Below are 11,758 nucleotides of genomic sequence, written 5' to 3'. Positions count from 1 at the left end.
CGGGGCGATGCACACAGAAACCGAGGGTTTAAATGGGCGTACGGAATGTCCGGCGGGGCCCACACGCTGTCTGGAAGCACCGACAAAGGCTGGAAATCAGGCCCGGAGCCACCCGGTGAGGGTTTGTCTCGCCTGAGCCGTGGCGGGGCTGGGGACACCCCCCGCGGCGGCCGGGACGTGCGGGTCCCCGTGCCGGGAGGTGCCCCGGAAAAAGGTCTCCAGAGCAGCTTCACAGAATAATAATTTCTTGTGAGTGGCAAGTACGGTGCTTGTTTTTCAACTGACCCCATTGGTAGGGCTATAGGAATCTTTATGTACTTCTTGTGCATTGCATTGTTATGAGTATTTTCCTTAAACAGGTTCTGTTGTTCAGTTCTTAACTATTTATTCAGAAAGAGTGACATGCTCATCATTGTGAGGGCTCACTTTCCGCTGTCGCTGGCTCTGATGAAGTCCACGGAGGTATTGTTTCAGATTGCCATGGAGGCGAAACTTCATCCTTGAACATATTTTCCGTTCCTCTGTCCCATGCAGATGACTTTGAAGAGAAAAAGCCCAGTATAAAGAAGAAAGACTCAAAAGCTCTGGCTAGAAAGAAGGAAGAAAATTGTGATACTGGAGTTTCCAACTCAACAAATAAACCTTCAAAACAAAAAGGGGCAAAATCAGTAATGAAAGAAAATAAAACTATTACTAGAAATAAAGCGAATCATAGCAGAGAGGAAACGTGCAGGTAAGTTTACTTATCATTCAAGTCTATGGAAACTCTCCCTTCATGTTATTTATTTAGGGCCCAGTGCTATATATGTGCATGTGAGCAGTTTATTTTAGGCTATCAGTCCAGTTTAGGACATTTGTGTCACACAGCTGAACAGAAGTAGCATCTCATTCATTGCAGAGTCAGTCCTGAAGAAGATAGTCTGTATAGGAAGGAAATATGCGAGCCTTTTCAAATTCACTGGTTTAAATATAAAGTTTTATTTTCTATGGTTTTTACATGGGACTAGGGAGGCATTATGGAATCCAGCATGAATAGAAATGTTGGCCTGGGATTTGGGGTTAAAATGATGAGCAGAAATCTTTAAACATATAATTCTCTGGTGTTTTGTGGAATCCAAATACAGCATCAGCACGTGTAGATTGCTGTAGCAAATTAATTAATAAAAAGAAATCAAACTGGTTGGTCTCATTTCACTGGGCAGCCAGAGCCTTGGGTATTAGTATAGTGAAACAGAAACAGTTCCAGTTTCAGTACACTTTGAAGGTTCAGTAAGAACAAATGATTCAGTGAACCATTTCTCCAAGGACTCATTTGTACAACCTGTTCTAAAGGACGGGGCCTTTTGTAGATTCAGGCATTTCCCTAAACATCTTTGCAGAATCAGAACCTAAGTTTGCATGGAAAAAATGTTGCTGCACTGAGCCCGTGGTTATTTATGGCAAAGACAGTTCGCTTTACAGAGAAGGTATCTGTGGGTTAATTGTCAAATATTCAATCTGTTGTTACTGATGCAGAGGTCACGCTTCATTTGTTTCCCTATTTTTAGTGTGTTCTTCCTCTATTTTTCTTAAACAAGCACCTACATTTCCTCATGTTAAAGCCATTTTGATAATTTTAACAGTGACTCACTGAAACCCCCTCAGAAGGAGATAAAGTTGAAGAGAGAATCTCCTGTTAAAAAAGAGATGGATGAAGACAATACTGACGATGATGATGATGAAAGTGAAGATGAATGGGAGGATGTGGAAGGTAACAGTTGCGTGTTTATTCATTTTAAGGAGTAAATATACACTTTTTTTTTAAATTTGATTTTTGAACCATTTCTCATTTGGATTCATGTAAATGTATATAGTCTGTATAACTAAAGTATGCTCCGTGTGCATATCTGTATCTTTAAAAGCTCATATCTCACAATGCTTTTAGAATGGTTCCAAAGGAGAAAAAAGCCAGACAACTACTGACCTGATGGTAGCGCCTTGAATGTGACTCTTTATTGGCTTATGTTAAAATTCTACCATGCACAAAGCACTTTCTCAGCTGTATCTGTTGTATAATATTGAGCAGCTAAGAATGAGTCAGTTTGAAGATTTGAAACTGCCACTTCTAGTTAGAGAGAGTGGAGATGAAACCAACTGAGCTGTTTGATTAGGTGGTGATAAGAATCATGTTGATCATAATCTTCCTATTTTGCTGCTACAGATTTTTGCCTTCTAAAGTGAACAGCTGTCATGTTTTTTTTCTTTGCGACCCTTCAAATCACATGTGCTTCATTTGTCTTTCTCCTGTTGAGTTTGCCTGTGACAGTCACTTGCCGTTAGACTGTGCTGAGCCGATTCCTCAACAGCAGGTGACTGGCATCCCACTGTTGTTTGAAATAACTGAGCGCACACAGTGTTATGGAAGATCCAGGAGCTGGTAATTGCTGGGGATGTTCTGTTAGTAGGTTGTTTGAACACTTTAGAAGGAATAGGTATGTTCTTATCCCATTGTCAGGGATCTGGGGCATCTATTTCATGTTCATCTATTTTTTAGTATTATTTTATTTTTCCAGAACTCCAAGAACCTGCCACAGACAAGTTAGAAGAAGCTGCTGTTCTTCCAGCAGTGGCGCTCCCAAGCAATCCTGTCGAGATAGAGATTGAAACCCCAGAGCAGGTGAAGAAAAGAGAGAGGAGGTAAGAACAGGGAATGCAGTGGAAGGCCATGAAAGGATGAAGTTAAAAATATGCTAAGTCTTGACTATCACTGACTTGCTCTGTTCTGAGTTGAAATACCCACTTGGCGCAGACTGTTGCGTTGGAATGATGCAAGATTACAGGATGGAGAACAGTTTGCACACTGTCAATTTTACCAAAAATCTTCAATGGAAGAAATCATTGGTTGGCAGGAATGGAGGCTTTTCAGCTTCCTTGAAAATCAAGTGTGTAACTTCATTGTGCTTTAATATCTACATTTCCAAACCAGGGACAGTAGTAGCTCTCTTCAAGGAGAGCTGTGGGCGAATGGCATTGTTGTACTGTAATATCTTAACAGCTCAGGTGGAAGCCTCTGTGTGCCCATAGCTGAGCTGTGAATAGGGGGGTCAAATGAATGTCATTGGCAGCTGGGAGCATTATACCAAAGAAGGCTTTCTTTGTGTGGCAGCTGGAGCCTTGGTGTTATCTCATGCTGTTATAGGGTGAGCACTGTCCCAGGCCAGCCCTTCATAACAAAGCAAGCAGAATATCTGTTTCCTCTAAGTTAAAAGACTTCATCAATGAAGAGAAAACCTTTTTTCCAAGAATGTGAATGGAGTGCTAGCAGTAATCTAATGGAGCTGTCCAAAGCTATCGGGTAGGACACTGTGGGCACATAAAGTTAGGTGGAATTTAGGCCATCTGAATATACCCAAGCTCTCACTAGTCAGGTATGTGGAGTTCACAGTTTATTAGTCATATGCAGCCTGTATGCCTATTCACATAGACAGTAGCTAAACTTCTGTTAAGTGTGTACAGAAGATTCTCTGGGATGGTTTCTCTTTGTGAACTGATCCAATACAGGAATCTAGAAAAGTAGGTCCATAGAAAACCCACAACGTCCATTTCTTTTATAATCTTGTGCAGAGAAAAAAGGCAAGCCGAGTTTGAGATCTATCTTCGGAGAATGATGAAACGTTTCAGCAAGGAGGTTCGTGAGAACACACATAAGGTATTTGTCACAGAAAAAATTGAGCATAAAGATGTCTGAACTGATTTGTAATGAAGAAGGAACTAATTTTGACCAAATAATTTGGGGCCGTGGCTAGAAGGGAAAAAGTAAAAAGGCGGTAGTTCTGACAAATGTTCATTAGACTTTTGCTAAACTGTAAGGTAGAAATATCAGTGACTACATTAGTAAAATTCTAAATCATAGCAGATGTGAGTAGAGCGTATATTTCTCCATTGAGCGTGTATCTGCTCATTTTGTTGGGGTTAAACTGTCAGTCGCATATAGCAGGAGACACTGACAGAGACTTCAAGGATTAACTGTCTTCTGATGGTAATCTGAAGACAGCCCTGTGTATGTTTGCGAGGCTTTGTTGTTGCCTGTCTCTGTTAAAAGGAGCAGTAAAGCCTTTCTAATCTATACCATGGGCAATAGTTCCAGCAAAGAAAATCTCTCCTGAACTCACTATAGAAACTTTTTTCCCTCAGGTTCACCTGTTGTGTTTATTAGCAAATGGTTTCTATAGGAACAGGATCTGCAGCCAGCCAGATCTTCATGCCATTGGTCTATCCATCATCCCCACCCGCTTCACAAAAGTGCCTGCAGGCCAAGTGGACCTTCTCTACCTTTCCAACTTGGTAAAATGGTAAAACTCTCTCTTCTAATCACACTATTACATAGACCGTAGAGCCAGGTTTCAGGGAGAGGGGTAAATGTGATTACCAATTTTCAGTGATTTTTCTGATTTTACATACAAGGGTGTCCTTTTTACAGAAGGAAAGGATGAACTATGAAGTTTACAAATACAGTCACAAACACTAGACAATAAGCAGCAAACGGCTGCGTTGTCCTAGCTGCTGGCTGGGGTTAAACCATGACACTCATATTTCAGGTTTGTTGGAACCTTCACTGTCAATGATGAGCTTTCCACTGAGAAAGGAGAGCCCCTTCAGTCAACCTTGGAGAGGCGCTTTGCCGTCTATGCTGCACGAGATGATGAAGAGTTGGTTCATGTAAGTGACTGGGAAGTGCAGGGTTGGTTGCTGAGTTTGCATGGGCTGTAGGGCTGTCGGGTCATACAAAAAGTGGTGTTTGAGGGCAGGATTTGGAGAAAAAGAATTGGTGACTTAGATGATTCTGTGGCTTTTGTTGTTGTTGTATATTTAGCTGGAGTCCTTCTGTGATTAAATTATTCAATTTGAACTGTGCGTAACTGGAGCCTCTAGTTCTGGTTGGTGTCACTGTGCACTCCGTGTTCTGCTGGGCATAGATTTTTGTACAGTGTATAGAGCTTCTTGTTCCTAAGTATGCTTTGCCTTCTTTATATTGCTTTAGCAGAGTAGGTCAAAGAAAACCGTACAGGTTTCTTCTGAAATACTAATTTGAATAAGGAAATTCTTGAGCTTACTTGCAGCCAGTGAAACTCTTCACAGATCTTGGAGTAAGAAGGTTGGTAGTTTGTTACTGTGAGTCACCACTGAAGGCCAAAGGAATTGAGCTTTGATGTAGAGCAGCTCAGGCCAAGGCTTCAAAAGGACTTCAACTCTACAGTAATTTTGTGCTGGAATTGGATTAAGGGAAGAAGTGGTGTCAGTTGCTTCAAGTCACACAGATTTTAGTGAAACAGTGGAGGGAGGGGAAAACACAGGAGATCAAATTTACAGGGAACATTTGAAAGAGCAGAAATGAGCTGCTGCTTTGCAGGTGCATGGTTTGCAACTCTGCCCTGTTGCTGATAAAGTGGGCTGTTGCAGCTTCACTGCTGCAAAGCAGGAAGCAGTTGCTGTGGTGGCTTTGCAGCTTGGCTGCGGAAATGCAGATGTGTCACTTCCTGGGACAGGAGGAAAAGACAAAGCAAGCTGTGCTTAGGCAGCTTCAGTTGAGTCCCATGCAGGAAGGCAGTTGTCAGGGCACAGCTCTTAGCCACTGAGTTATGACTGTGATGACATTCTGTGAATGGCTGGTGTTTCTTCTGGGTTCAGCTGATGGCATGTGATTGGCTTTGGTCACTTTGGGAGGCAGGATTTAGAGTCGACTTGTTCAGTTTTCCTCAAGAATGAGAGACTGATAGGGTAGGTGGGATTGGGGTGAATTACCATGTCTGCTCTAGCAGGGTGGTTCATTTAGCCTCTTTAGAAATTGGTTCCTCATCTGTGAGCTAACAGCAGTACCCCTGTCACAGTAGTAACATAAATAAGAGCCAGAGAAGACTGTGCGGTGCTTTAATACTATAGCAGCTGGGCTACCTGCAGCTCTGTGTCCGTGTATACAGCACTGGGTAAAAGGTAGGAATGAAAATGATTTGTGACAGAACCCAGATTGTAAGAGTTTCAAGAGGTTTTTTTATATACCTTGAAAAATGGTTAAACATGCTTTATTTTTTCTTTTGCAGGTATTTTTAATTATTTTGCGAGCATTGCAGCTGCTGTGTCGCCTCGTGCTGTCTTTTCAGCCTATTCCTCTCAGGGAGACAAGAGCAAAGGTAGATTTTGTTGGGTGTGTGAAGTAGGGAATAGGTCACTGGTTTAGAGAGTAGGATTGAAAAACTTTCTGGCTGTTACATCTTGGAAGTGAATCACTTACTGCATGAACCAGGGTGATGACAATGTTTTTTCTATACTGCAGAAGATGCAAACCCTTAATTTTTAGGTTTCTCCTTTAAAAAACGCACACATTTTTTGTATTTCAGCAAAGACTTTTTACGCTTTCGTAGTTTTAAATTTCTTTAAAACTTGGACAGCAAACACTTGCTGGAGTACACCTCTCCTCAGCCATTGGCCTGAAGTTTTCAAGTCCCTAACACATGCAGATTGACCATGCCTGCCAACCTTTGGTCTGCATGCACCTTGTGCTCATTTCAGTCTTTTTTTTTTTTTTAAACATATTTTTAGCCATGGTAGTAAAAGTGACCTAGCCTCTTTCTTTGCAGGTAAAAAGCTCATCCAAGAGGCAGTCTCTCAGTGGTACCTCTGAGGGGCAGGAGACCTCTGCCACAACACCCAAAGCTGTGGCAAAAAAATGCCCCTGCAGAAAAGCTAAACAGGATGAAAAATCCTCGGAGAGCGAAGAAGACAACAAGGAGCCAAAGAAACGCAAAACTGCTCAGACCAAAAGGACACGCAAGTCAAAGTTGACTGCAGGTAGCCAGGAACAGAAGGAATCTAGTAATGCAGAGAACAGTTTAGCGGAAAAAGATGTGCCAGTCAGGCCCAAGAATGATCGCCGGAGACGGGTGGCCTCCAAAGTGTGTTACAAAGAAGAGAGTGGAAGTGATGAGGGCAGTGTTTCGGACTATGAGGTTTCAGAGGAGGAGAGTGATCTCTCTGATGAGGATTTTGAAACTGTTTCTAAAAGGCAGAGGAGCTCACTGGGCTCCCAGAAATCAAGGGTAACAGCTATAAAAAGCCCAAAAACTGAGACTTCAGAATCACGGCTATCCAAAAATTCACATGGAGCTGAGCCTAGGCCAGCAAAAAGTACAGATCCAGCCTTGCCTCACGCACAGAGAAAGCGAAACAAAATTATATCTAGTGATGAGGATGATGGACAGCAGGAGGTAAGGAAAGTGGTGGGCACAGACCAGTGGCTGGAGGTTTTCCTTGAACGTGAGGACAAGTGGGTGTGTGTAGACTGTGTTCATGGCAACGTTGGCCAGCCCCAGCTGTGCTTCACATATGCCACAAAGCCGCTTTCCTACATTGTGGGATTTGACAGTGATGGGAGTGTCAGGGATGTGACGCAGAGATATGACCCAGTGTGGATGACCACAACAAGGAAGAGTCGTGTGGACCCTGAGTGGTGGGAAGACACGCTGCAGCCATATAAAAGTCCATATGTGGAAAGAGACAAGAAGGAGGAAAATGAGGTAAATGACGATAGGTTATTTAGGACATTCAGTGCCAGGAGTCCAGTCCGTGGATTCTCATTCAGGCAAAAATCATTAGGAATCTTTCCATGAGGAAGGAAGTTTGTATTTGAGCTTGAAAAGTTCAGATTGAGCACGCTCTAAAAGGAATATTGAATGGTAGATTAAAATAATATCAAGTGGAGGCTGTTCAGAGAAATCTGGACAGCAAAAGTACTGGACAGCCCATGCTGGAAACTTACTAATGTGGTTTCTGTACAGTTTAGCATTACCCCTCTTGGAGAGAGTCTTTAAAATATGTAGATCTGGGTACACATCTGAATACCTATTTGCAACAAGAATGCTTTCGTCTGTTGGCTCATCTGATTGGGTTTCTGCTGTTTTTTTTCCTTTGATCCATACTATAATCATTCTTACTTTCTTACAAAGGGTAGTGCAAGAGAGTTATGAAATCACTCTTTTTTGTATAATTCCTACAGTTTCAAGTTAAGCTTCAAGATCAGCCTCTACCAACAGCAATTGGAGAGTACAAAAACCACCCTCTTTATGCACTGAAGAGGCACCTCTTGAAATATCAGGCGATATATCCTGAGTCAGCTGCTGTCCTAGGGTACTGCAGGGGAGAGGCTGTCTACTCCAGGTGAGTGGTGCACATGTTGTCATGTGCGACTGCGATCTTTGTTACAAATTTAAGACCTAATTTGTGTGACGGTATCAGCAGTAGTCTCAGGCCATGTGCATAGACAGGGTGAGGCATGTAGCTGCTCAGACAGCATTTGTGTATCACTTAGATACTTTTTTTTTCCCAATTCCTAACGTGAATAACAGTTTGGAAGTCTCTTATGGGGAGACTTCGAAACTCTTATGGTGCTTCCTTCTGGCCTTTTCAGAGACTGCGTACACACGCTGCACTCCAAGGACACTTGGCTAAAGCAAGCTCGAGTGGTGAGGATTGGAGAAGTGCCTTACAAGGTAAGACGGTTTGACTTCCTCCTCTGCAACATGTCTGCCCTCTCAGGTTCAAGCTCAGTTCTGTTTTGGTTTTTGCCTTCTCTCTGTCAGCAAATGTAGGTTTCTCACTTGCTTGCATGGCTTATGGTAGCTGCATTCTGAATCTGTCCACCTACTGTGCCTATAGTTCCTGTATACTACCCAAAGGTCAGCTATCTTTTCTCCCCACCCCAAGGGTATCCAGCAGAACTGCACCTTTTTCATCATCGTTAAAGGCATCCTTGCATTTTATATGAACTGCAGCATCTGGCTCCCTGTTGCATACAGGTGCTGTGGGTTATCGCTTATAAACAATGGATACTGAAGTTAGGAAATAGACATTTCTTTTCTTCCAGAGCCTTCTCCTTTGATGTCCTAGGAAAGCCTGAAATCACTGTCAGCTTATTGTGGTGGTGTTACAGGCTTGGTCACTGTATTTGCACAGATGGTGAGAGGATTTTCCAACCAGGCGAGGAAGGCGCGCCTTGCAGAGCCTGCAAACCGGGACAAGGAGGACCTGGCGCTGTTTGGTCGCTGGCAGACAGAGGAGTATCAGCCACCTATAGCAGTGGATGGAAAGGTAGCTAAGAAGGCAGAGGGCTGGTGTTAAAGGGAGTGTTTGTATGGAGCTGTGGGCTTGATATTTCCAGAAGTTGCACCATTCAGAGGTGAGACCAGTAAATAGCATCTGGATTCAGGATTAAGATTTCTGAGGTAACTGTACCCAGGATGAAATGGTCAAAACTTCACTGAGGTCTTTCCTGAGAATAAGTCATGAGTGTAGACTGCTAACTTTATAATTTCGTTAATCTAATTTGTTTGTTTTGCTGATTTGCATTTGCATTACAGCCTGAGTAACAAGGTCTGGGTGGAGAACATAGCTAGAAGATAACCATGCAGCTAAAATCTAGGCTGTGCCTTGTCGTGTGAATATTACTAGAGTGGAATGTAGCAGGTCAGAAGGAAGGCAGAGTCCCTGAGTTGCAGCAGGGATTTTCACCTCTCTCCAGAGAGCAGGAGTGTCACCATTTCTCTTTAATTTTGCAATAACAGGTTCCTCGGAATGAGTATGGAAATGTCTATCTCTTCCTGCCATCCATGTTACCCATTGGCTGTGTGCAGCTGAGACTCCCAAACCTGAACAGATTGGCGCGGAAGTTGGACATTGACTGTGCTCAAGCCATCACTGGATTTGATTTTCACGGCGGTTACTCGCACCCAGTGTATGTAAAGCTGCTTTGTTGCAGCTGATAGATTTTGATGTCCTGCAGAAGCTGTATACCCTGTGTTAAGGAGTACACACCCTCCTCTTGTGCTAGTAGTGGCAGTGGGGTCACTGGCCCTGGCATACAGGAGTGACTTTGTATGCTTTAAGGGTCTGCACTTGTGTGAGGAGGAGAGGTGGTGATAGAACTTAGATCCTATGAGACAGACAGATGGCTCTGTCAGTATTCAGCAGCCTGCTTTGGGTTTCGCTGGGTCAGCAGGCGTTTGCTCCCTTTCTTTTTTCTTCTAGTAGCTGACAGAGGATTGTGTTCTCCTTCCTAGTACTGATGGCTACGTTGTCTGTGAGGAGTATAAAGAGGTCCTCATTGCTGCCTGGGAGAATGAACAAGCAGAAATAGAAAAGAAGGAGAAGGAGGTTGGAATTGCTTTTGCACCTTCCTTATTGTTACGTTTATTAAGTAAATTTCATTGAAACTGTGGACAGTCAAACAAGGGTGGGTGCTGTGAGTAACAGACACGGAGCTCTGTAACTGTGAGGAGGTAGTTGCATCCTCCAAATGGGCTTGCTGTCCAGATTGCAGTGGGACACAATACAGGGGATAGCAAGATCTGAAACAGTACATGCTCTGGAACAGTTTTCCGTGGCTGCTGGGAAACAAAAATGAGGAATACACATAGGAGGTTAAAGTATTGGAGGTGGTTCTGTGTAATTTACACAATCAAGGTGCACATTAGAAAGTGACAGTAATTCATGTACTTAGCAGATAATTGGACACCAATACATTTTACTCTTAAGAATCCTACTGGCCTATAATCTTTTAATATGACACATTTAAGTTGGCTTGGTTTTTTTTTAACAGCAGTTTAAAATCTTCAAACTTCTGTTTTCTGTGGGCGTAAATACATTGAAACTTACAATAGTAAATTTTCTCTTTTCAATAACAATCCCACACAGAAGCGTGAGAAAAGAGCTCTGGGGAATTGGAAGCTGCTGACAAAAGGACTTCTTATCAGAGAGAGACTGAAGCAACGCTACTCCGTCAAGGTATTCTGCATTTCTATTAATGATTTCTTTTTCAGGATGATATTTCTCTACCAAGGCACTTTTTTCCAGAATTGCCAATGTGTTCTGTTCACAGCTGTAGACTGTAGAACTTCCAGAGTGCAGTTGCTCAAAAATCTTTTTCTTTCCTGTTGTTAGCATGTGACTAGCAACTAGTAAAAAAAAAAAAACTACACCAGAAATTCAATGTGGTCATGTCCATGAAAGCGTCATTACTGTTTAACAAGAGATTAATGTTTCCCAAAGTCATTTTTTTGGTATTATTTTCTGGCTTGACACACCCCTTCCCTAGATTTCCTCCTCCAAGCCCAGCATGTAGCTAACAGGATGAGTAGGGGCTGTGTTTTGTTATGAAGTCAGATGGTTTAGTTCTTAATCTTTTCCCCACTGAGAAAGGTGAAAAACGTGATCTTTTTAAAGCAGGTTTATTTTTATTCTCCCAGCCAAGAATCTTTTGCTTATGTTGAAAGACTGCTTGACATCCAGGACTAGAAACACACTGCTTTGAGTGAGAATCCCAAAGCAGAGCGGCCAACTTTTGTAATGTCATTAAGTGTCACTGTGACAGAAGCTGAGCCCTTCTAGAAAGGGTGATTTCTAGAGCAGCTTTTCAGTTTCCACACCTGTTTTTTTCCAGACTGAGCCGTCAGCACCTGAGACACAGAAAGGAGCGGGATTCTCTTCTGATGAAGAAGGAGGTCCAAGTTCAGAGACTGTGGTAGGGAATGTGGCCATTTCTTGGCCCCAAAATCGCCAGTTAGAGAAGAAGAAAGAAGAGATGACAACCAGAAAGAGCAAGCGAGAAAAGAAAGGAGAAGCAGCACAGTTGTTCCCTTTTGAGAAACTGTGATCAGAACAAGCATTTCTTTGCTGTTTCCAGATGCAAGAACAATAGTCACAACAAAAGTAGCCTTTGCCAGTTAAGGAC

At 42.7% G+C, this 11,758-nt stretch overlaps 1 protein-coding gene across 1 annotated transcript; it reads left to right on the top strand.

Annotated features, from left to right (window-relative positions):
* The first annotated feature begins 1,668 nt into the window (after positions 1-1,668).
* Positions 1,669-11,758, top strand: XPC (xeroderma pigmentosum, complementation group C). Its single transcript, XM_009889865.1, has 14 exons — positions 1,669-1,750; positions 2,553-2,676; positions 3,604-3,688; positions 4,174-4,331; positions 4,578-4,698; positions 6,078-6,167; positions 6,615-7,550; positions 8,030-8,190; positions 8,441-8,522; positions 8,986-9,120; positions 9,594-9,763; positions 10,089-10,182; positions 10,723-10,812; positions 11,468-11,758. The coding sequence occupies exons 1-14, from the start codon at positions 1,687-1,689 to the stop codon at positions 11,678-11,680; spliced, it is 2,523 nt and encodes an 840-aa protein (XP_009888167.1). The 5' UTR covers positions 1,669-1,686; the 3' UTR covers positions 11,681-11,758.

The sequence above is a fragment of the Charadrius vociferus genome, unplaced genomic scaffold, assembly GCF_000708025.1.
Source record: "Charadrius vociferus isolate BGI_N301 unplaced genomic scaffold, ASM70802v2 scaffold257, whole genome shotgun sequence".
NCBI classification, from domain to species: domain Eukaryota; kingdom Metazoa; phylum Chordata; class Aves; order Charadriiformes; family Charadriidae; genus Charadrius; species Charadrius vociferus.
Note: the sequence above shows the minus strand (reverse complement) of the source record. Positions and strands in the feature narration are given on the sequence as shown.